Consider the following 27,171-nt stretch of genomic DNA (forward strand, 5'->3'; position numbering starts at 1 on the left):
CTGGTTTTTTTATCGATTTGCTAAAATTGACGCAAAAAGGATGAAAAATAATCGGTAGGTTTAAAACAACTACGATTGCAATTTCATTCACTGGGGATAACGAATCGCGTTCTCTGCAGCTCGATCGAATTCATTCACCGAAACCGAAATAATCCCTAATCGGATCGCAATACAGAACCGCGAACAGGGCCGTGATAGGTGAGCTAATAAATCGTAATAATCCCGACGTACGTCGGTACGGGCGTACAGCAAATGCCATTAGTGTGAACTTTCGATGGAAACGGGATACGAGAGCTCGTGGCTCGTGGTGCACAACACGCCTGGCTGCGCGTTCGCGTGTAGGTCAGCCTTGTGGGTGCAATGCTGAGGAGGTGTGGGCCCTGCATACCGGAGATTTCCCTCGAACAGACTAGACTGATCTTTTCAACGTTGCGGGCTAGCGTGCGGTTTTTAGCGTGCACGCTCACACGCGTCGCGCAGGGTGTGTCTAACGCGGCGCACTTGCTCCACATAAGAATCGTTCTGTATCGAATCGTAATACGTACGGTGATGTAAGTGCCAAATTCTTGAAATTTGTTCGTTGATTTTTTGATATTTTGATACAAAGTTTTGTAAAATTTCAGTTACAAAGTTCGTATGGTTTTTTATTGAATTTTTCAGGTTTGAAAATTTAATATTTGAGGTGTTGGGGAATTGGAAATTTAGAATCCTGATAAATAGAAAATTTGAAATTTTGGAACATTGGAATTCTGACATTTGTGAAATTTTCCATAAAGTATCGAAGATCCGTAAAATTGTAAACACGAATATTTAGGAACGCGAGAATTGGAAAATTTAAAAATTTCATAAATTGAAAATATATAAATCGAAAGAATCAGCAACAGAAGAGGAAGCAACCTATGCTTGTAAGTTCTTAATGTAAAAAATGCTGCAATTCCCCTTGGTAATGCATAACTTGCTTTAATCGCTGCTAATATGAAATAGCTCATTTCAAGAATGAAGAAAAAAATGTGGGTGATCAATCGACCGAAGTAGAAGTAATTAAGAAGCGTTACGCAAACGTTATCAAAGCAGCATGGACCACATGCTGAGCGTCTCTTGATGATGTTATGAAACAACCTACCGCAGTTCGTTTGAGCTATTGCAGCATATCATGGAAAGTTCTGTCAGTGACTGAACGTGATTGGGAAAATAACTCGTCTAAGACTTAATGACTAGCGCTATCGTCGGTCATCTTTATTTATAAAATGCGAAGTAATGCTGGATAGCAGAGATTCTATCCGTTCTAACATCATATGAATTATAATTTTTTTATTTAAAATCTTATCGATAATATATTACAATTAAATGCACAACTTGTCGAAGTATTAGCACGTTTTAAGCCAAAATTATTTAGGATAGTTCTTCTATTACTGTAAACAAATTTCTCCATTTCTCCAAACAAGCTGAAGGTAACGAATATATTAAATGACAAAACTGCATCGTATTGCAACTCCAATGCCAATTCTTGTAATAGATATAACATAAGATTTAACAACCACCAAAACCCACTAGCTACTCAATTACTCGACACGTCTGACCAGATGCGCAGGCTAAAATTACCCTTTTGATTTAAGCACTAGATTCAACTAGAATCAAACACACGATAAACACTTATTAAACGCGACATAGTACCACGCCAGAGAAATTTACTTATAATTCTCAATGAGAATTGATTGTAAAATTCATCCAAATAAAAAAAAAAATAATGCTAATTCTTTCGTCGTATATTGATTTCTGAAAGTATATTTGTTTCGTCCAGTGACTCTTTGCGTAGCCCGGGATCTATCCCTCGGTCGAGGCGGCCACTCGTTACGTCAACATAATTAATTGGCCTGTAATAATCATAAGGAACTGTCGCAAAACTAAGCATTTCGATTTGACCGTTGAGGCCGTTAAGTGGTATAAAACACCTTCGAGACAAAATGTTCCTTACGGTTATTGCTCCATCAGGTAAAAAGTGGGGAAACATGGGTTTTCCCATGTCTCCCGCAATTTTTACCAGCGAGCGACCGGTGGTGGGGCGACCAACACCCAGCAAGAGTCTTCCTCTGCGACAGCATCGTCATTGGACTTTACTGAATCTACGACTACACACCAGTCAACATCTCCGCACTGTGTTCACTACTTTAACTCAGTCAACATCTCTGCACTGGGTTCGCAACTTTAACATATATCTAATTAACGTATATACAGGGTGGTTGGTAACTGGTGGTACAAGTCGGAAATATAGAATAAAAATTAAAAAATTTAAAAATTTTTTAAATTAAAAAAATAACGTCAATCGAGACAACGATCTACAGTGAGATCCGTTATAACGAGACGTGATAAAGCGCACGCGTACCGAGCGAAAATTCAAAGTCGATTTTCTCGAAAACAAAGCCTCAAACGAAAAATTTTTGTTCTATATTTTCGACTTCTTTTTTTGCGTAGAATCACCCTCTTTCGACTTGTACCACCAGTTACCAACCACCCTGTATATACGCAACGAGCGTAATCATATTGTCTACAATTGTTGTTGGAATAAAAAATACATTATAACCCGTTACCTCAGCGTTCTAATTAATTCAATCACCTCTATTATCCTAAACGAAATAGAGGATCGATCAGTTTCGTGGCGTCGATTGTATATCGTAACGGGAATTTACGACTCCCGTTGACGCGCTCCTTGAGATCGCGTCTCTCCGCGAATGGTCGACAAAACAATATTTTATCCTGATACGATAATATATATTTCAACATTAATAAAATATAAAATCGTCTTGAATCTTTCTGTCTGTGATTTTGTAACTAAATTACATTGTGATGAAAGGAACGTCCATATACCGTGTACGTTTGAGCGATAGCGTACATTGAATCACGTTACACGAACCGATCAGTGTCGCCTTCCGATTCAGCTGTTACGCGTCTTGCAAGGTTAATTCTCCCAAGTGTGCGCACACACACGTATCTGGACAATTGTTGCGATCACTCGTCGGCGATAATTTTTCACCATGTATCTCGCTACGTGGAATAGTCGCGACGCGTTGGACACGCCCTGCATATGCATGCATGCGCGCGGATGCTGGCTGACTTTTCATGGAATCTGCTCGCCGCGGAATGTTCGTGGCCGCAGGTCACCACCGTTCAGTGATTTTGCCTGCTGCACGCTCGGATTCCCGGTACCCTTCCCGCGCTCCTGCTCTTTTTCCGAGAACGAACAATTAACACGTTCCGCCTCGTGCACGGAATTAACTTTATCTTTTAAAAAGGACTCGATGTTATATAACCGAATGAAGTCGAACTTTGTGCCACAGTCTTGAATATTTTGAGAATCGATAACAGTAATCGTTAGATTGCGGATATTTATGCGTTTGCACATATTTCATTTTTTTTTTTTCATTGTTTTTCAACTATCAACGATCTGGATTACCAACGTAGTTAAACCAACGAGTAATTTATTTTTTATTATACTATCTCATTATGCTATCTCAGTATTCCGTTCTTCCTTCTCAATTTTGAAATTCGTACATCTATAAATGGAAGGGAAAAAATGGAAAAATAGAGATTTTTTCATTCATTAAAGATTACAACGAACGTTCTGTTTTAGGTTCTTTATACATTTTCGCATATTATATGAATTCTGCGTATTTTCGCACATTTATATGTCGGAGATGAAAGGAAAACCGGAGCCTTCCCTTTGCAATTTTGAGAAAAGTCCTCTAATGCTTTAGCTTAGATTTTATCATAGCTGTAATTAAGCAATTGTTGTCATTCGATCTGATTCTAATTGTTCGAGATTTGTGATAGCGAAATTGGGTTCGAGGTGACAACTGGACGTAGCCATCAGTTTAGGATTCCTGTGATCGCCTTGGAAAGTGACACATCGAGCAGTATACCGAGCGTCTCAGCAATCGTATTTTTGTAAAATTATTCTATGCATAGTAAAGAGTTATCCCGTTGACCGTGGATTCGTTTGAACCCAAGAACATTGTTAATAGCGTTCATTAAACTCATTATTCGTTAAACTTATGTAGTATCGGGGAAAAGGGCCCTAAGAAACATCAACTTAACTATAGACAATGTCGCGAGAGCCGAAGCGCTGTCGGGTCTATTAATGTGTCCTCGGTCTTTACGAGTGCCTAGTTTCGTTAGAAAAACCTGACCCTGGCTACGAGCGTCTGCAGAACACATGTGCGGAGGGCCTAGCAAAAGACAAAAGAGATGCTACAAAGGCCAGAATGCGAGTTGAGAAGCAGAGTGTGAGTCGACGTACGACGATATTGTAGTCAGTCCTGTTGTTATTGAGTATCGCTTATTAAACTACTTTAAGCTCTAAATATAACATCATTACTTGTCCTTACTCTAAGAATCCATACGTTACTACACTTATTATTCGTAAAACATATTATTCGTTAATCTTATTATTCGTTAATCTTATCATTGGTTAAACTTATTATTTGTTAATCTTATTATTCGTTAAACTCGATATTCATTACGCTTTGTAAAGTCTTGTATATACGCGTAAATGTAATCTCTGGTTTGTAACACGATGGCTAATTCAAACGAAGGATCGTTACACGCCCTAAATTCTAATGTTAATCCGACATATATTTTATGAAAATGCATAAAAATTGGCAATCTGCTCGTGAGTTTCTGTCTTCTAACGCATCGAATGTCAATGTCTGGCCAGTTAACAGGCTATTGGCTACCGACACGCGCAAGTATCTCAGGCCTCTTTCGAGATTCATCGACACGGAGCAGCTAGCTAGCGCGCGGATGTATTTCCAGCTATCGAATGGAGGGATCTCCTTTCCTCGGTCGACTGTCCGCTCGAAAGGTTAATATGTATCGCGATACGGCGTGAGTTTTATTGGTTCGTCAAGGTGGACACGAAGCGAGATGAACTTTAAAAAATGCAAATGTCGCGTAAATGTCAGAACCTTTCTACATCTTCTGACATATTTTCATAAACATATAGTAACATTTTACGTGGGTTTTATCAGATGCTTTGTATAGGTGAAATAATTGGATATTTAGCATAATGAACGAGAATGTGATAACACGTGAGAAAATATCGATCTCGAGATCACTGATTTACATAAAAAGAGCAAGATAAAAAGTAGAAAATAAGAGAAAGAATAAAAAGAGTAGACATAAAAGTATTATAAACGCTTCTTTTTTCGCCGCAAATTTTCATAGCCCGAATTTTGATTGCTTTTGAAACATTACAAATGCTAAACAGTTTCATCCAGGATTTCTGTGGCTAGCGCATACCGATTTTGACGCAATTTTCCGCTATTGTTTGAAAAATCACCACTTTAATAAATCACAAACGGCAGAAAATACAAAGAGTAATCGTTCGAATAAGTATGAAACGAAGCAAGTATCAAACAAAAGTTATATCATTTCTCAAAACCTACCAATGAATTATTTTGTTAAATCGTCAGAACCAGCTCAAATTTCATAATGATCGATTCACCATCCTCTATATTCTACATTATTGTATATTGTACGTAGGCTGTGCATTTTTGCACCTTTAAATTTCCTACAAGTATAGAAAAATTCGCGCGAATAACTAACTATAAATGTCTTAATACATCCCTTTCGACAAGTTTATTTTTCCCTCGTTCGAATATTGCCAAAACAGGCTTGCGTCTGTTTCGCGATGAGCAGATAAACGTAACGCGAATGTTTCACACCTAGGCGTGGATTGGTCGAGATATTATTGGCTGGCACGCGTGTGCGTGCGTGGGTGTCCCGCAGGAAGGCAATGCGCCATTCCACCGGTATTGCTCGCGGCTTACTGCCACAGACAGTCGCATTAAACTTAAGCTCTACTTGATCAATTCGTCGCGCGCGAGATACGCAGTCACCTGCTGGGGTGCGCGCCGTTGGGGCAGAAACCTTCCAAGCAGACCACCGGCTTGGTCGACTATTCCTTCTGATTACTGCCTACAGGATTTTCTAGATTGCAGCATTGTGATATGTCAATTTAGAGGCGTAGAATGTACAATAGAACGTTGAAGGCTAAAGAAATAAGAAATTGGAAAGTAAGAGATGAAAGATTTCGATGTAGAAGGTTAAAATTAGGCAGAAATTCTTGGGTTTTAGAATCGCAATAACGTGGATCTTGAGGTTCGTGGATTTGGGAATTTTAAATGTAACGGGTTGCTATTGTGTTGGCAACCGAGTGATAGCGGATTTTGTCGATACCACCTAATGACAACATCCGTAATCACTTAGTTGTCAACCCAATAGTTGAAGAATGTTAAAAGTAAGAAAGTGTAAAGAAGTAGAGAATTAGGAATTTGAGAACGTTGAAAGTAAAGAATAGAGAATTCTTGAATTTTAAAGAAAACTACAACTCTACAAATTTAGTAAGTTTCGGATTCTTCGCGTAATACTGTTTATCAGTTTAAAGTCATAAAAACAGGTAAATAAGAGAGCTTTGCATATTTAGAAAAACGAGAAAGATAAGAAACTGGTGCAATTATACCTTACCCACCGAACAAGCGAACGCGACCGGATAAACGTTCCGTTTATCAATTTCAACTAATCTCAGCACGCACGAAACACAGAAAGTGAAACAACAAGAATGGCATTCCTAATCGTAGACAACCAGTTTATGTTGTGGCTTACACACGACGGATAAAACAGACAAAACCAACTCTCTCGCACGATTAATAAGATTCCGTGGTTAATCGTACGGCCGAGTCGTTAATTTCGCCGTAAAACAAAATTCAGTTTACGAGCGAGGATCGTAATATAAACTCGCTTTATCACGGTTTACAAACAGCTTGTAAGGTGTTATCGAGGTCCGCAGCGGGAGCCATTATCGCCCTGAGGAAACGGATTTTCCACGAACCATTTTCCATAAACGTTCCTAATAAAATCTCGCGGTATCTGCGCGTAATTAACCGTTACGCAATGCAATTACAACCACGAGCTCGATACAATGCCTAATAAAAGGTACGGTGAGAAGAGACCGGACTAAATTATACGACGTAACATGAAAAACGCATTACGAGGGTCGAACGAAGGAAGATAAAAATCTCAAGGCTGGTCTGATCGGTGGACGGTGAAACAAGATCATTAATTGCCAGCTACGCGGACCATAGGAAATTTCGTTACGGCTCTGATTCGCCGCAGAACCACCTGTTCCGATCACGGAACCTTTTACGACAACAACCGTTTCGCAAGCGTTCCGTTTCCACCGTGGGACCATGCAAATGGATTTTGCCGCACTCTTTCACTGCGTACACCATTGTTACCTTCTCACCTTTTTTTCCTCGACCTCGACTCCAGCATGGCCATATTACGTCCATTAATCTTTTTAACCGAGAACAAGTCGATAGAGTATCCTGGTTTGCGAAATACACTTAGGGCTCGATAGCGATTCGTCGAAGAGGTCGAATATAACATTGGTCTGTTCGACGCGTGGAAATAATTATCCTAGCGAGGTGTACAGACACCTCTGATCGATCGGATAATTCGATCGACGGGTTTATGGACAAGCGATTGCACCAATGGTTCGTGGTTTTATAGAGGATGTTATTGGTGATTGTAATTGATGTATGATAGAATTAATCGAGGCCGGTCTGAAGTTCTTCGCGTTGTAAGAGAGGCTTGTGTAAAGCGAATGGATTTTATCCGTTAAGAGATAGTTGTGTTATACCGTGCTGTAGGTCAGAGAATATTATTCTAGAATATTATAAAATTATTTTCAAGTTTCGTCGTATAAAAATGGTAATGAGACTCGTGAAAATAAAACTCTGGCTAAAAGAAAAGTAAACAAATATTCGCAAGAATATTGGAAATATAACATGTTCTAAAAATATTAGATTATAAATGTTCTAAACGGTAACGTAATAAATTATCCATGCAAAGAGGAAAGCAAGAATGGAAGAAGGATGACGGAAGATGACGATGTAACTATAATTTCCTTAATACGTGGTAATAAATACGAATAATTTCCCTTCGCGTGGAGATATGCCAGCTGTCAACTTGTGGCAACCCATCCCACCTGTATGTGTCAAGTTATACGACCTTGATGAACCTTCATCCTCGGCTAACGGGAGAGTACCGTGGTGCAACAAGAAGGACAAACTTCCATCTAGAAGACGAATGTTCCCGGCACGGTCATAAACGGAGAATTATTTATCATATGGGTTAAATGTTACGTCCGATAAATCTTCGGCGCGGCCACACTTTCCGAGAGAATGCAACCGGACTTTTATATCGATGATCGTTTCAACGCTATATCATTATTCTTCGTACAAGTGGTTGAACATTGAGAAAGCTCCGTTACGATCTAAACCCGTAACATGTTTGCTTAAGTTTCGTTATACAACTTCATCGTGTATCATCTTACAAATAGTTCGCATTATACATTAATCAAATCGAATGTCTGCCAGTTATTGGCTAATTTGTAGATATTTTAATAATAATAAATTGATCGTGTATGCGTCGTGTGTAGCATGTAGGAAATTTGACACGATTATGCGTAGACACTTTCGCAAGTTCGTGTTCTTAAGCATATAATTTGAAAAATGGAATTTAAGTAAACAATTGTTTTACCTATTAAATGTCATAACAGGTGCTATATCTCCGATATTTTATATATTTTTGTTTACATTATATGCATTCTATGCATTTCTGCACTTTGAAGTTACGCGTGGATGCATAATAAGTTTCCCACGCAACACACGATATCCCAAGTAATCTTACATAGATATGTACACACACACATATACATAATGCAGGCTCATTATAAATATCAGAGTATAATAAATCAAATTCAGCTTCGGTTAAGCGCTCATCAGAATCTCATTCAGACTAAATATTCTAGAATTATATGCATCTTCGGACCTTTCGGTATTAACTTATTCATTGGATATTAGAAATGTTAAGTGATATTATATCACGTACCCACTTCGGGCAAGATTTCATAATGCCACATCGTTACGCAAGAAACGATGTTGCAGGCGTCTAGGAGAATTAATCAATTTCGTTCGAATTAAATATCACAGTTACGAATATTTGCAGATCAATTTGCAATCAATTTACTGATGGAGTAGCATAAATGTTACACGATACTAGGTCACGTATGCACCTGTAATAAGATTTCATCGGGTACTTCGTTGGAGGTCATAAATATCTTTATAGCATAGTAATTATACGCCGTAACGTTAGAAATATCATTCACGTGTTTCAGTATTACGGAATCGATCGAATAATGGTATAGCTTAGGCGCGATTTAAGCCGCGTATGTATTCACGTTTCCAACGTAGTCGCCTAAGCGATCTCGTGACGCAACGTTAGCCGAGAACAGGTTGGTAACAAGTAATTAGCCGCTTCCAGACAGCATACGTTCAGCTGCTTCGATATCGATAAAATGACCTAACATCACTTGCTTTCCATGTTCCATAACGATATTTTCTTCAATACTATCCGATTTAACAAGATTCATTCAACAAATAGCAGAGATAAGAACAAGGTAGATGAATCATTGGATCGATCGAAATAAATCAGACGACTACTATTATTGTCTAGATCGGAAGTTATGGTTGAACAGAGGATTGGTGAACATGTATGTATTTCAACGTATGAATTATTCGATTTGTATCGTTTGATTACTTCATATATTTGAGAGACGAAGTCTAGCCATAACGTACGCATTCTACTTATTAATACTTTAAATCTGTACGGAAGTATTTCTACTATCAATTTTAGAAATATCGATATAATATTTTTGGGAAATATTCCGCAATCACTGTATTAATGGAAAATGCAGAAAATAAGACAAATTACTCGTTGGTTATCTGGTAGGATGAAAGAAAGTGTTGCAAACGGAAACATTTATACTGATCAAATATATTACTTGTGCAATGCAACTTAAAAATGTGTTATAAATCGCAAGGGGAATTTTATCTCGATTATAACTAATTTACAATTAATGATTGCCTATCAACTACGACTTCTGTGTATTTTAATTTTAAGAATTAAGCTGCACGGGTAGTACCACTAATTTGAAAAACCTTCCAACTACAGAAAAATACAACAGGTTCAACGATAATCTACAGAACACAAGTTTAGTATGATACACAGAAATCTTTCTCCATTGTCCAAAATTTATTTACTTTCATAAGCTGTTTAATCTATGAGGTTCGGCAAATCGTACGAGAAAGCGATGGGAACACGTGGAAGGTCGCAATAGTTTCTATATCGCAAACGTGACGACGAATAACTCCGAAAAACATTTCTATGGCGTAGGCGGGAACGTGAGCCTCTTGAATAGCATCCACCGGTGCGGATGGTCTCCACCGTATGGTGTACAGTTAGGCGTGACGCAAGCGTGCGCTCGAGAACGGTATGAGATTCCAATTATAGGGAGCTTCCGGTTTCTAAGGGTCTCGCGTTTGTTTGGAACAACGCCCGCGTCAGCATACTTGAAGATGAAACGTGCGAAAAGTATCGAAGCCCATTGCTGTGTGAATCGAATCGTGATGAAGGCACCGAATGGAATTGCTTCGTAATTTATGGCCATGTCGTTGATGATTAAGAAGTATTTTGTGATGTAGAACGTCAATAAAGGCGGATTAGAAATAGTGGCGTTCGAGAATTTCTGATGAAGTATGTTGAGAGAAGAACTCGAATTTTTAGAGGTACGTGTAAGATACTGGTAATCTATTAGATATTTGAATAGATATAGCTGTGTCCTCTAAGTTCATAAATCTTAATTTTTGAAATTAAGAAGTACAAACCTAGTTGCCTCTCTCTTTGCCGTGTACGTTATTTTCACGTACTTCTGTAGGCGTTATCAAAGCACACGTTTTGCATTTTGCAAGTTATATAATTTTATTAGCTTTATCCGATTTAGAGGATACGAATGCCGGCTACGTACTTCAGAACGTACATACACGTGCCAATAACATTTTAGAAACTTAGTTAATCGTCCACGTGTGCATCTTTGAGAGAACGTAGCGTTTATACACCTGATGTTAAAATTTTAAAGGCGCGTCAAAGATACGACTCTGAACAGCGCAGTCATTCTACGTGTTATTGCGGAAGTCGCGTTAGAACGATCGTAAGGGAACCGTTCGCGGTGATCCACGACGATCGGATAAGCGCGAAGATCATGGTTGTAAAAGAACCTTATAAAGCCACACTTTATACGACTGTCCCGGGATATCCATCTTATCCCGCGTACGGTGATTTCTGTCTTTTAAAATGTAATATAAAGATAGCTTCATCGGCTACTATGTATCCAACTAGGCATATTTTGTGCCTGAATCGCTTCACCAGTGGCAATTAAGATTTCATCGTTTATATTTCGAGTCGTGTAATAAGGAAGTGTGAGGGATTGTTGAAGGAGAATTTCGAATTTTATAACTCAAATTTGCTGTCAAATTCAACAGAAATTTTATTGATTCTGCTTCTAATTAATCTAATTAGTCAACGGATATAAGGCATTTAAAAATGTTACAGGAAAATAATCATACACTTTTAGTTTCTGAATGTTATAGTTGTATGTAAAACGTATGATATTCTCAGTAAAGTAAAAAATTACTTATTTAATTCAGTATAAATTCAAGTCAAAATTAAATTTACTTAGAGAAATTGCAATAATATTATAAAGGCACTTTATATACTTAAAACTTAACGTTGTATAAAGAAAAAAGTTCCCATAATCTTTATTCCCAAAACGTTATCAAAAACGTGTGAAATACGTCAAAGTTTAATGCGTATGTCCGTAACATACATGAGCATTGTAATTGAATTTAATTGATTTTGATTGAATTGGATTTTTGCAATTGATTTTAACAAATCTAAACTACGATATTTTAGATTTACATGTATGTACTCTTCGAATATTATAATTATAAAATAAAAATAAGATTGAACCTTTTATATAAATATATCTATGTATGTATATGTATATGTATATGTATATGTAAATATATAAAACGTTTACATTTCTTTACTATAAGTCTTTCTTTTAATATACATATACAAACACATATATTATATATAATTAATTATATATGATTTATTATTATAATATAATTAATATATATGATATATATACTTTTATATAATATATATTAATATATATTTTTTTATTTATATATAATTATATATGTATGTATATGTATATTAGAAGAAAAGCTGATAATAAAGGAATTTAAATGCTTTGAGCTCCTGAATCGGGAGAATATTCACACGTTAAGAAGTTCGGCCTAAAATTAAAGACTTTTAATCCTACATCTTCCTGCTTCATGCTTATAACAAAACCAATAAAAGTTCCAAAATTTGTATCTTTATAAAACAGTACCCAATCCAACAAATATCTAAGATATTAACATAAAGGGAAATACCAAAAGAATTTGAAATCATCTCCATTTGAAATCAACTCACTATTTTCCTAAAATGTTATTCAAATGGTACAAGTGTATATAACAACAATTCGCACGACAACATTTTGTTTTAATTTTAAAGGAGAAATCTTACCTGATTGATGTCGCTACCCAAGTCCCGCGCGCTTTTCGCGCTCCTTAGCTGATCGCCCCGGTACTCTCTGTACCTGATCGTCACCTCATCGTCGGTAAGAGCGCCGCTGCTGTTGCTCCTCGCGTTCTTCTTGTTCTTCTCCTCCTTCGCCTTTTTCTCCTTCTTGCTAAACAGCTGTTTCACCTTGCTCATCGTGCCACTCTTCTTCGCCGCCTTCTTCTCGTACTTCTTATCCGCGCCGGTCGGTGGTTTCGCGGTCACTGGCGGCGACTTCGACATGTCGTTCATATATTTATCGTACTTCCGTTGCTCGTTCGGCGTCAGATTCATGTTTCTATCGGTATGCCGTCTCTCGTGTTTGATAAATTGCCTTGTAACGAAACCTTCGTCCTCCGACTCGATTTGTTCCCTTCGGTCGACCTCCTGTGAGTCGCGCCTGTAATCGTTCTCGATCCCGGAATCCGCCAAGCGATCCTTTCGATCGGAGTCACTGAGCCGAGTCTCGCGATGTCGACGCTCCGTATGCGTTCTGGTCTCTTGTCTGGTGTGCCTAGACTTGCTACCATCGTGATAGACCCTGGGAGGCCTGGTGGGACTTTCATCGAACGTCTCCAACCTTCCAACTGTTGCCTTTACTCGTGGACTCTCCCTGGCGTCGGAGTCGTCGAAATAATCCAGCCGATTGCGCGACCTTCTGAGAGGTTTCTTTGGATCCTCGTCCAACTTTCGATGCTCCTTCCTCAAAGTTCGCGATGTCTCGTCGTATCGAGTCTCGCAGCGAATCGAATCTCTGGCCGTAGTGTCGGAATCGTATCTGCTGGAGTTGTAACCTCCGCGATCGGTGCGTATTCGCGGCGGAGAACTGTCGTAATCATCGTGAATCGGGTGTTTGCTGCTGGTGTACCGTTGAGTCGTACGAGTTTCTTTATAGTACTTGGACTCCAATTGGCTACTGGTCATCTGGGATATATCGGTGTCGTAGTCGTCGTTTGGACCTTCGCGCAGACTATCCAGGTGTTGTTTCGTAAACGGGGATCTTTCTTTGCGGTCATTCATCGTGGGACTCTCTAAAAGTGGTCGGCGCACGTCTCTGGCGTTCACATAGTCGGCATGACTGGTCAGATTCTCGTGCGACCTGGTCGTGTATTCGCTCCTTAACGCTCTCACTCGCGAATTCTCGCCCACTTCGTCCAGACGCTGCGTGGACTTGCTCATGCCGCGGATGGATTCGAAGTTCTTCTTCTTGGGCAAGTAGCAGTCCCTCGGTCGAACGTCTCTGTCCAAGAAATCGTCGCTCTTGGAGAATTTCCTTTCAGTCGTGGTGAACTTCTTGGCGATTATGGGCGAGGAAAGGACATTATTCTCCCTCGGCTCGGTTCGGAAGTGACGAGGAATGGTGTTCTCCTCCGGGCGCAAGTTGGATGATTTGTAAGGGCTGCTTGAGTTTCTGGGCGCTTCGTACCGTTCCTCCGGGCTGGTTCTACTCCTGTCACTGAGGAATGGCTTGAAATCGTCCGCGTAACCCTCGTGCGTTCGCGTCTCTACGATATACTTGTCTCCGTACTTGTCTGTCCTCGTTTCAACCGTGTATCCGTCTCTCGGTTTGCTATCGATGTAACCATCCGATGGGATCTTGTTGGTGATCTTCTTTTCATAACCGTACACCTTACCGTTGTCTTCGTGAATCTCCTTCTCGAATATGTACTTCTCTCCGTTGCTGTTGGTGCGCGTTTCCGTGATGTACGTATCCATGTAGCGTTTCGGCGAGGCGACACGGTTGGGAGTGACCGGTGACGGGACGATCGGCTTGTCGATGATCTCGTGCTCGGATTTTTTGATCGGCACGTTCGCGCTGTTCTTCGCGGCGAACATTTCGTCGGCGAGCAGCCTCGACTTGATTCTAGATTCGAGAAGGTCGCGTCTAGCGCTCAGTTCGGACGTCTTGTTCGATATTCCGCTTTGGGTTTGTCTGGCGGAGAATTCGTTACCGTCTCGTTGTCTGGCGTCCGTACCATCGGCTCTGCCTCTGCCAGACGTGTCAACGAACACGGTGGACGTGTATTTTTCGGGCTTGTCGTATAGACGTCTGTCGATGTCGTCAAATTCATGACGTCGTTTTGTGTCTACGTTTCTGCTAGCGTAATCCTGCGTGCCTCCGTAGTGGCTAGAAAAATGAGTACTGCTGTTCTTTCTGTCCTCCTCGTATCTCGATTTAAACGTGTTGATCTCGTTATTACGTCGTAAGTCGCTGTACGAGTAATCCGTCCTGCGGTAATCCTTCTCCGCGGGACTGTTCTCGCGCGAAGAGTCTTTCCTCTCGAGACCAAGCCCTTCGTCGCTGTCCGAGTGACTTCTTTGCGCTTTTTTCTTGTCGGTCTGCACCTGAGCGTAAATCACGTTGGTCTGCGGAGGCGGCGAACTGCAGGACTCGTTCGGTCTGGTATAAGAAAACGGTCGGTTGTTATTGTGACCGAATCCCGGGCCTGGTGAGACCATCGTTTTAGTTAGCTGAGGTGGCGGCGACCGGTCGCTGGATAATCGGTGAATCATCTTGTGTATCGTCGACTCTTCGCCGGTTCGTTGCTGCAGATCGTATCGGCTGCTGTGCAGCATGCTACTTGTACCGACCTTGTCCACTTCGTCGACCCCGGTGTCGTTTACCACCGGTGAAGGGGTCCGGCCTGTTGCCTTCTCTTCTTTTCTTTCCGTTGTTTCCTCTTTGCTCTTCTTATCGTCTACCTCTAGTTCGATAGGTATGCGTCTCACGGTTCCCTTGTTCTCTCTCCTAGGCGATATCGGTGGCTTTCCGACGCTCACCTCCGTTTCTTCGATCCTTTCTCTCGTTTCGATCGTTTCTGTCCGTTCCGTCACTTTCTTCGCATCGGATTCCTCCTGCTTAGACTTCTTCGCCTCGGGTCTGCTGCTACTTTCACCGTTCTCCGCTGTTGCTACTTTACCGAAATGAAACGGTTGCTGATCGACGTGCGGCGAAGCTTCGATTATTGGGGACAACTGTTTTCTCACGCGACTACTGCCGAGATGCGATCCCTCGCTCTCGCTGCCGCTCCTCTTGCGATGCGATCTCAACGAGCTGGCGGCGTCGCTGACGCTGCGCCCGACCGGTTTCCGTTTTCTTTCTAACTTCGGGGAGAAGAACCTCGCCAGGGGACCTCTTAGCTTTTTCGCGCTCGCATCGCTGGCGCTTCTCTCCAATGCCTTCTTCTTCAGCCTCGGTGTCTCGACGAGGTCTGCGCTGCTGGTGGCGCCAAGTTCTACGCTCCTGCGTCTTACATCGAGTGGCAGTTCCGGCCTCTTCTTGTTACGCCGCGCCGGAAGTGTGCTAAATCGACCTGGCAATCGTCTGTTGTCGTGGGCAACGCAGTGAAGGCTGCCTACCTGCTGAAGCACCAGCGCCGCCTCCTGTGCTAGGTCTTCCTTGCTCCTCGACGCTATGCTCTCCTTGTGGACCGGGGTGGCGATCAACCGGCCTTCGCCATCTCCTGCCAGAGCCGCGGTCACGCGGGGTGCTCCACGTCCTGCAACAATTCCATTCAGAAAGGGGGTTAACGAGGGATTCTTTCCCGGGAGATTGTGATAAGTTTAAGGATGGACGTAGGAGAAAGTGGAATCGATGAATTTGTAATTTGGGTTAGTAGTACAAATATTTTTGTTAGACGTTATTACTATTTAGTATAATTAAGGAATTTTTCTAAACACCCGATCAACAGGGAAAAATAGATTATTTTCAAGATATTTGCATGTTTGATGTTAAGGTTAAGTAATATTTTTGTTCTCGTCGTACGTAATACTTTACATATTTTACGTGTAGCGTAACTACACGTTTATCTCTTTAAATAATGGTTAAAGTTTCGTAATAATCTCGTTAAGTCATTAACATTAAACTATAAGCTTTCGCGACTCGTGCCAGCAGAGCTTAATCCCTTCTGCATTAGGACGTTAAGAGGAAAGTTTCTCGCAGATTATTAAAAGTGGGGAATAACAAATTAAGGCTTAAGCAACACCGAGAAACTAATGTGTTCCTTCATAGTTCCTCTCTGTTAATTCCTTCTCGTATTAACCTTCGCGGTAAATCGTTCAAGCATTAGCTGTCATTTTTACAAAGACGCGCCAGTAATTTCCGACTCCGCATCATCCTAATTGCCGCGCGATTATAGTCGCGCCAGCGATCAAACGGACTAATTATCATTCGTTTAACGATTACTAGATAACTCTGACACAATCGTTCTATTAAAAAATCGCCAGCAACGTATCCTAAATTTTGGTCTAATTCGTTTATTACGAAAAAAGGATTATCGTGACTTATTTCGACAGTGCGTAATTAATAATTCGCTTTCTAACAAGTCACACTCGCGCGGTGCATTACAGTCACTAAAATTATTAGGAAAATATCAGCAGACCACGAAACATTTTTCGCTTTGGTCGCGGTTTTAAGCGAATTTTTCTCTAATAAGAAACCAAAAGACGTTTGAGAAGTTTGAGCCACAGCTTAACGAAGGAAGCCCGGATCGCAGAATTTTAATTGGGTGACGTCAATCGCTCGAAAACGACGTTCATTAGTAACCAAGGGAATGGGGCGGTGGACTCTATCGCGAATAATGGATTATTCCACGAGCAGTCAGGAGCATTATTGGATTTGTAAATTAGCGATTTATGTTAAGCAGACCGGTCTGGTCGTTAGCGGTTAATCACCAAGTTTAATCAGGTGCTAGTTGCTACTAGAGCAAGTCGGATACGAACTAAGGGCATGGAAGAAGAAAGGAGGGGAACATCGCCCTTGTCATCTTTCTAATTCATCAGCGACAAGAAACGTCGTCTATCCTCGCCTCCCATTTGTCCGCGCAATCGATTGTTAAACCGAAATAAATAAATGTTGTACAACGATCAGGCACTGTTTAATTGCCGTGTAATCGAGCGTAATCGACAGCACCATAGCTGTAAATTCCATACGCGGATCGGTTGTTAGAACCTCGCTCCACAATCGAACTCATTCGTGGAAAGTGAAACTGCCTTGCCTGACAGGTCTTTTCTATGGAAAACTGCTCGATCGATGAAGTCTTTGAAACTTTTTACACGGTCATTTAGTAGGCTTGAAATATGTATTATGGTTATTCAGCTTTCTTTACTTTTATTTATCGATGTATGTATTTATTTTTATAGAGATACGAGATCTTAATAGGTCTCGTTTGATATTCATAAAACGGTGTGCTCAAAAGGTTGTTTGGGCAGTTTGTTCGTCCAAGAGGAGAGAAGATCATTTTTTTATATTTGTTTAACACTAGTCCAGTTTTTGGATTATGATCGACACAATCTTGACTGTCTCTTGTCGAAAAACTTTTCAATTTCAGAAAACTACGATGGAATTGTCATTGATGTGCTTGATTTCTTGTTTCAATTTTATGGTAAAATTTGTATGAAAAATTGTTTACGGATATAAAATTGTGATTTCACTTTCAAATGTATTTTGATTTTACTGTCTTATTTTAATTCAAGCATGTAAATGCAGAAAAGTGAAATTAAATGTCTAACGTTAGAATATTAAAAAGTACGTATATTATATTGGGGTATTTTTTGAAGTTAAAGTAATGTAAACGAATATAATAATTCTTAGATTTCTAACCGTTATTTGATTTACATCAACTTGTTCCCTAGATAAACTGAAGCTTTAGTTAGTTGTATAGTTGGTAGATTACGACGTTCGACTTTCGCTATCCGACTTTTTACGACAGATAATGGAAATCGTGGTTCAATTTAAAATTCAACCACTCGTACACGGACGTAATACGCAATTTGACCTTTTCAACGTGCGCCTCTAAACCTGCTGTTTCAACTAACAGCAATTGCCGGCAGAAAACAGGAAATCAGTTGAACAAAACCACATTCTAAGTTTAACATACAGTTACATTAATATTCGGACAATATACTATCTTTATAATTATTGCTATGTGTAAGAGCGAGTGATTTAGATATTATAGTGTTTATTTTATAGAAAGACAAACTATTTATTGTACATTGAAAATATATAAACAACTCCATTCTAACAGTAACATTTAATTGTATAATGCATTTTGAACAAAATGTTGTCATATTTTCACGTCATATTAATGTTCGGACACTTTATGGAAAGTAAATATTTTATGCATAAAATTTATGAAAGATTGCGATATTAATATTTTACATTAAAACTAATTTTCTTTACATATTCTGAAGAAATAGTTGCCCATTGCATCGTTTGCAATTCAACTTTTTAATTTATTGGTGTTTCTGTGATTCTTTGATTTGATTGATCCCATAGATTTTCTATGGGGTTCAAGTTCGGAAATTGCGGAGGTGGATGTGCAACTTTAGGACGATTGTATAACAAATATTCCTGTACTATTCTCGCATTACGTTTTGGATCGTTGTCCTGACAAAATTTGAGGATACTTTGTATTCCCATGTTGTTTGTACTTTTTAGCAAATCGTTTTTTAAAAGACCTAAACGTCAGTTCACTCACACCGATACTCGAAATGCATCCCCATACAATCACAGAATCTTCTCTGTGTTCTAAGGTAGGTTTCAAATTTTTGAATCCGCCATATTATACTTTTTCTACCTGAATAAAAAATGCAATATTTTGTCGGAGAGTGTAACATCGTTCCACCAATTTTGAGATTTTTTAATGAACTCTTCAGCGAAAGCCAAGTCTTCTTTCCCTCTTTATTTCGTCTATGTACGGATTTCTTCTTGCTACTCGATCATTAAACCCATTGTGCCTCGTTATTAGTACTGTTTCAGCACTGACTTTTTTCCTAGTTTCATGACAACTCTCTGAGGCCAATTGTGGATTTCTTTAACTCTCCGTATTATTCATCTTCCCTTCCTTTCGTTAAAAATTCCAGGTGGTCCTTTTTGTTTCTTAAATTCGATACGATCCTCTTCTTTTTATCTTTTAATATTTGCAACTGTGCTCTTCTTCATCATTAATAATCGTGCAATTTCACGATAACTCTTATCCTTTCCTTTATGGTAAATAACTTTTATCAACGCTGGTATTCTGTCATTTTCGTAGCACGTTAGGTTTCAGACAATAGCAATCTAATATAATAATAGCAGCAATATAAATCTATTTTACAGTTCGAATGCTTCCCAAGAGCTAGAACATTAATGTGACAATTTTATGTTTAAAATGTATTATACAATTAAATGTTATTGTTACAGTGGAATTATTTATATATCTTCAACTTACAGTGAATGGTTTATCGTTTTGTAAATTAAACAATATTATATCTAAATCATTCCCATACAGCAATAATTACAAAGATAGTATAGTGTCCGAATGTTAATATGAATAACTGTATGTATTAAACAAAACAATGTGTTATTTTAGATATTCGCGAATAGAATATTTTTTATTCTTACTTAATTATTTGTTTGACATGCTCGAAGGCAAAAGATATTACAGAATCAGAAAATTAAAGGATTAGAGAATCTAGTCAAATTTTCTATGATATAACAAAACGAGCAAAGTTTCAAACTTCTTATATTTAAATAAAAGATAGTCCGTGTCTGATTTAATCTTTCTCTTTGCATTACGTGTTCACATAAAATGCATGCTAAAAGCAATCATTCGATGCTCTCAACAAATATCATGCACTAGTGACCTTTTCATGATCGCGTACCTTCCACACAACCATAATCCGATGCGCGTTCTACGCTCCAAGTTAATTGACGTACCAACAACGGGAGCTATTTTTACGACATCTGCTCCACGTACCGATAATAATCAAACATTTCTCTTACAAACTTGCATGTAACTTCGAAATAATTTTCAATCTCTGAAGAACAGTCAGTTAGAGTTAAAAAAGCGTAGCGATGGTTGAAAATGAAATCAAGTATGAGTTTATTGTAGATAATACTAACATTTGAATGGCAAGTAAACAATTTCATATCTACATAATATAAATGCGAGATTGGTTTGGGGTAATACAATAAGTTTGTATTTCAAGTGTCGTAAAGATTCAGAGTGTCACTTGCTATTGCATCTTACCAGTACGAAAGGAACTTGTATCTTCAACTTCGCTTAATATTCCCCTTGTGTACTCGCATATGTGCTATTTACAATATTTATATACATATATGTAAACTCTCTAAGAGTTCAAATGCGGATAAACAAGGGGACTTTCTCTGTTTTACGGACAGCACGACTTCTTTTATTTCACAGACAGAGCGGCTTTCTTTGTTTTACGGAGAGCCATTTTGAGAGACACGCATTTCCCAAACGGATGTACAGAGATCAACATCGGAGATAGACAAGATCACAGAAGAAAGAGTAATTGTTTAAAACATTGAAGATTGACGGAGAAAGATTGGTAGCTCAGGACGTTGAAAATCGATTTTCGATTTTCAGGTAGACATTGCACAGAACTTGCTATTTATTGTTTACTGTTATTAATTGGTTGTTGTTTATTTAATTATTACTGTTATTAATTGTTGTTTACTCCTGTATTTCATTTAAGTATTTTCACAATAAACTCGATTTTCAGATTTTTTTAATTCTTTTTTTTTTTAATTTTTCTATCGAGACAACGATCTACAGTGAGATCCGTTATAACGTACCGCAGGCGTACCGAGCGAAAATTCAAAGTCGATTGTCTCGAAAACAAAGCCTCAAACAAAAAATTGTTATTCTATATTTCCCACTTCTTTTTTCGCGTAGAATCACCTCCTTTCCGCTTGTAGCACCAGCTACCATCCACCCTGTAAATTACAATATAGTGTATCTGTGAAAATACACAACTACGTATCGACAATCATTTACTGCAATTTTTGGAAGAACAGACTGAAACAGAATTTTGTTTAGAAGAATTCGTATTGATTTCGCCCAATCTTTCTTACTATATATGAAAATTCTCCAAATTTTTAGATGGTATCATATCAGAATGAAAAGCAGCGTGTTACCTGTTCACCTGTTCCCACAATTTCTAGTTTAATCACTGTACGAAAATCGTATCCACAATGTACGTATTTGAGCAGATGTACGTATAGACCGCCATCAAACCAGCAACTCTCTACCACTTTGACCTAATGAACCTCTTCCTCTTCTCACCCGTTACCATAGCGTTTGAACGGAAGTGCGCAGGACGTAACTGTACCTTACCGATTCAACTTGTACCAGGGAGATTGTGTGCATAAACAGGCCCGCAAATTAACCCGTAATTAAAAGAACGTCCGATCATGCGATGGATAAACGAGCTGATAGCTGGATGGCGGAGGTCGTTGACGGATTTACAACGTGATTGTTGAGATTTCGCGAGCCGGAGATATCACACGGGGCCCGATCGGGCAACATCTCGATGAGGTCATCTCCGCGAGGACCTCGGGAACGAGGTCGCCTCGGGATCAGCGTTTCTGTTCGCCTACTAAAGCGGAGCCGTGCCACTTCACCGTTAAGGTGCGTTTAGACCAAACGAGCAAAAACATAGAACTGGAGTAAGAACGTTCGTGTTGTGAACGTCTAGTGTAAATGCTTACCGACCAATCTATTCGTGAACTTATTTACAACAGTGGAATAAGTATCTTCGAAGGATTCTTAGAGCGTTCTTAGGGTATTTATAGATCATCTTTCGAGCATTCCTAGGATAATCAATAATATTGACAATATTTCGTGGTCCTCGACGAAAATGCGGTTTATCGATTGAAATATTGACAACGTATATTGATGGTGTGAATGCAGCCTTAGACCATTCGGGTTTCGGATTTTTGATTCGTCAAGCAATTGTGAGTGCTCGTTTACGTTTTAATAGAATTTGGTAGAAGCGTACACGAGCATTCGTTTGCCGTATGGCGGTAATTCGCTGAATCGGATATCGAACATCCAAGTGGTGCAAGAATGGTGTAAGAAGTATCCAAAAATGTCCAATTCTTTTGGATACTCGGTCTAACATCTACGAACGCTCGTTTGTCACGAAGACAGAAAGCATTCTTAAAATTACTCTTACATCTTCGTTTGTAAATTTTACGAAGGTGGAGGAAGAGTGAGCACTCGGTCTAAACGCACCTTTAGAATGCTGCGCGCATCATTTTCACGGACCGCGAGCCTCTCGTGAGAAATCTTTGTTAAATGGCCACCGAATCCACTTGAACGCGGTTCTTGTCATCCTTTACAAGCTTCTATTCACACTGGCTGCCTCCGTTCGCCACTAATAAGAACGTACAACGAGAAAAACGACCTATTCGTATGTTTCCTAGCGATATTTCATTCCACTAGATCTATTGTATTACTGGTGATAACAGTTATGGTTATTGCTATCAAATAGTTTTATAGCCGTAATATGCGTTTTGCTATTTTGTATACGACACTACATATGCAAAATGTGGAAAATATTTATAATATCTTTCACCAATTTCTTCTCTGTTCATTTTAATCGGTAATTTGTGAGTTTACAAATCTTCTAAGAAACTAGGAATATAATTGAAAGTTTTTCGTGCGTCGTATCTTAACATAACTAAATTGGAAATCAAATCCAGGATAATATGCTTGAATATAGTGACAGGCATTAAAACTACTTAACGACGAAAACAAACAGATAAGAATAAAAAAAAAAAAATGACTACCAGTATGCATCTGTAGCACGCGAAACATTATACCTGAATTTTAATATCGTTCCTGGACTCATTAAAAGCAATCAAAAAACAAATCATAGCGATAATACGATACTTCGTGAAAGTGAAATCAGTTTAGACGATCGTCGAAACTAACGTAACTGGAATTAATTTAACAGCAGCACAAATGCCATAATTCCTTTACGGTCTACGTTCTACATCTTATTAAACGCGACCGATATGTTTGAAAAACCTTGAGAACAATCAACATTCCTAGTGGCTATGCCGCACACTCCGCCCCCTGCGAATCGGTCGGTTCACATAAAAAGTGGTTCAGCCAACCGTGGAACGTGATGAACGAATAACGCTAGAAACGCGGCTTAAAGCCAGAGAAATCAATAGACCTGTGTCTCCAGAACACTATTTTACAACACAGTGAAAGAAATTCTCAGGAATCAGGCTGTGTATCGTTGGTGAAATGTAATTATGAACATAGATATTTCAGACGTTTGAAACATTTCAGATATTTCTGATCTTATAATTAGAGTGCGGATTTTTATGCAAATTCTATTCGTATTTATATTTTCGTAAACGTAACTAAAAAAACGCATCTTAAATAGTTAATTTGTAAATAATAGTATGACGAACACGTTACTTTCCATATTTTCAGTACATTCTCTGTGTTTTCGCATTTTTGATTTTCCACAGAAACATACAAATACTCGAGTGGTTTATTGATTGCATAATTATTTGAAGTTTAATTACGTAACGTATAAATATAGAATATAGAATTTAGTGACTTCCTAAACATTTGTCTTATTTGAATCTTGTTTCAATTTATCTTGGTTATTCGAATGTTTAGATATTTTAAAATTTTTATTTATGCCTATATGTTCATGAGCTTTTACTGTTCAGGACTAAAAGTCGTCATGTTTCTTTTCTGCAATTTTTATGACTTGTTATGCGCCAGAAAAAAAGGGGAGGTCAAATCTCCACGTATTAGCATGCAACGTACGTATACTAAGCGGGAATTAATGTGCCTGCAAAATTGATCACACGCCTTGATGATTGCGACCTGCACGGTAGCCTTCGTGGTAGAAATATCGATTACATAGTTCCTGAGTATTTTCCCGATTATGTGTTTTTCAACCGAGTTCTGTTTCCGTATATATATACTCAAATCATGAAAAGAATATTAACATCGTAAAATTTGACATATTGGAAACTTCGCCATTGCGTAGTTCATATTTTAACTTGTACCTAATTCTTTCTGGATCTCGAGATTTCTAATAAATTTTCAAGGCCACTAAATAAGAACTAAGTAAGGTTATTGCATAGTAATAATAACTTAATCTGTCTTTTATACAGTTAAACTGATATTATTAATGAAATTTTATGTTATTAATATAAATGTATACTTCTGAACGAAGTAATTAACAACTATTTAAGAATAAATTTGATAATAAATAAAATGAAATTATTCAAATTACAAGTTATACGATTATCCTATTTGAAAAAAAATTATTTAATCGTTAATACAAATTATTAGTTGGTAAGTCATTGTGCAAAAGGGGGCCCTAGTTTGTTTCTCATTTTACTAAATCTTTTTTATAAAATTCCAGGCTTGATGAATCAGTACAGGAAAATTTGTGGAAATCGTTAAACAAAGCCTTGACGCGATTATTAAAAAAACAGTACGTTACTTAATTCTTAATTTAGATTTACGTAATTTTTTTTACAGAATTCAAGGTTTCCTAGATTGGTACACAAAAGTGTATGTAATGATCATCAAAGAAAATCTCAATGTGAATGTTAGAACGCGTTAGTTCGTATTTTAAGTTCTACTAAATTTGGTACAGACCCGAAATTTAAAAAGGTCGGTATCGAAAAATGTTTCAAAGTCATTAGACAAGGGTACGCAACATCATTTTCTGGTAATTATCCATTGAGAAAAAACACTGACACACTATTCAGCCGGAAATAATTATCCAAAACTCGCGTAATACCTGTAATTACTTTCCGTGAGTACGCATGCGTCGCAAGGACGCACGTAAACGCACACAACATCGCGTGACAAACCCAAAGTCCCTAGACGACTAACCCTGTAATCTCCGCATCGAAATCACGTTCGTTAAGTGACCTCGATCATTGTGCCATCGGTCTAATTAGTATGCCGGCGTATCGTAAAGCGAACGCAAATCTAATTGCCGTAACATTAGCGATTATTGCGCAGGCAGGAGACTAATTGCGCGTTCGATGTATTCCTAAAATCCAATGGAAGACGACCAATTGCAATTTCGTACGAACGCTATGCAATTTGGTACTACCACATACTTCCAAATCGGAATTAAAGGCTCGTATACGTTGCATCATTATACACAAAGTATCCAAAAACATATCGACATATTACAGGGTCTAATTCAGCATATTGAAGTAAGAAAAACAGGTGAATAAGTTATTATACAAACATTTACTTATTTATACATTGTACTTGGATGACTGAGAATAAATAGGATTCTTAATAAATTTTCTGATTTTTTATATAACAATACATTATGTCAGACAGAAGTGAGGCTCATAACATAGTGAATACTATGAAGAACAATTTATGATACTTCCTGATTTTTCAATAAAGGTAAATTTTCTGACTTTTTAGGTAAAAACACATTGTGTCAGACAGAAGAGGGGCTCATAACATAGTGAATAGTATGAAGAACAATTTACTTCTTGATTTTTCAATAAAGGTAAATTTTCTGACTTTTTAAATAAAAATACATTGCATCAGGCAGAAGTGGGGCTCATAACATAGTGAATACTATGAAGAACAATTTACTTCCTGATTTTTCAATAAAGGTAAATTTTCTGACTTTTTAGGTAAAAACACATTGTGTCAGACAGAAGAGGGGCTCATAACATAGTGAATAGTATGAAGAACAATTTACTTCCTGATTTTTCAATAAAGGTAAATTTTCTGACTTTTTAAATAAAAATACATTGCATCAGGCAGAAGTGGGGCTCATAACATAGTGAATACTATGAAGAACAATTTACTTCCTGATTTTTCAATAAAGGTAAATTTTCTGACTTTTTAGGTAAAAACACATTGTGTCAGACAGAAGAGGGGCTCATAACATAGTGAATAGTATGAAGAACAATTTACTTCCTGATTTTTCAATAAAGGTAAATTTTCTGACTTTTTAGGTAAAAACACATTGTGTCAGACAGAAGAGGGGCTCATAACATAGTGAATACTATGAAGAACAATTTACTTCCTGATTTTTCAATAAAGGTAAATTTTCTGACTTTTTAGGTAAAAACACATTGTGTCAGACAGAAGAGGGGCTCATAACATAGTGAATACTATGAAGAACAATTTATGATACTTCCTGATTTTTCAATAAAGGTAAATTTTCTGACTTTTTAGGTAAAAACACATTGTGTCAGACAGAAGTGGGACTCATAACATAGTGAATATTACGAAAAGCAATTTACATCCTGATTTTTCAATAAAGGTAAATTTTCTGACTTTTTATATAACAATACATTGTGTCAGGCAGAAGTGGGGCTCATAACATAGTGAATACTATGAAGAACAATTTACTTCCTGATTTTTCAATAAAGATCAACTAGCGCTACAAAATAACAGTACACGAGCCACTTGTATATTTGTCAGGTGTGTTAACTCTATAAAACAAAGAGTAGAAAACATTGATGAAATCACACAACATAAGCACGAACCAAGTGTTTTAAACTAAAATTACACAAAGTGGAATACATTCATATCTTTATTTATTCGATAAATACACTTAATGTATCGTTGTCTATTAAACAATACATATAATCCGTATATGCTAGCAACATGAAAAACACGAAAGAGTTTGAAGATTTAAAAAACGTCTTCTTTCTTTCAAGATATACATTCACAATTTACCAAAATAGATAATTGAAAAAAATAACTAGACAATTCTTCAAACTTCGTGCGGATTCCATCACTGACGGAGTTGTTAGCGATCCTTCGTAGATTGAAGCGTAACGAC

At 38.2% G+C, this 27,171-nt stretch overlaps 1 protein-coding gene and 1 long non-coding RNA gene across 5 annotated transcripts in view; one reads left to right on the forward strand and one right to left on the reverse strand.

The window, feature by feature from the left end:
* Window positions 1-27,171, reverse strand: part of LOC117216199 — a 171,744-nt gene that overhangs the window by 115,290 nt on the left and 29,283 nt on the right. For all 4 annotated transcript variants that reach the window (XM_033462761.1, XM_033462759.1, XM_033462760.1 and 1 more), the window contains one exon: window positions 12,532-16,067. In XM_033462761.1, coding sequence (XP_033318652.1) covers window positions 12,532-16,067 — 3,536 coding nt within the window. The remainder of the gene's footprint in view (window positions 1-12,531; window positions 16,068-27,171) is intronic.
* LOC117216207 overlaps window positions 1-27,171 on the forward strand; it is a 114,136-nt gene that overhangs the window by 34,581 nt on the left and 52,384 nt on the right. The window lies entirely within an intron of this gene.

This window comes from Bombus bifarius, unplaced genomic scaffold, assembly GCF_011952205.1.
Source record: "Bombus bifarius isolate JDL3187 unplaced genomic scaffold, Bbif_JDL3187 scf7180000010252, whole genome shotgun sequence".
Taxonomy (NCBI): Eukaryota; Metazoa; Arthropoda; class Insecta; order Hymenoptera; family Apidae; genus Bombus; species Bombus bifarius.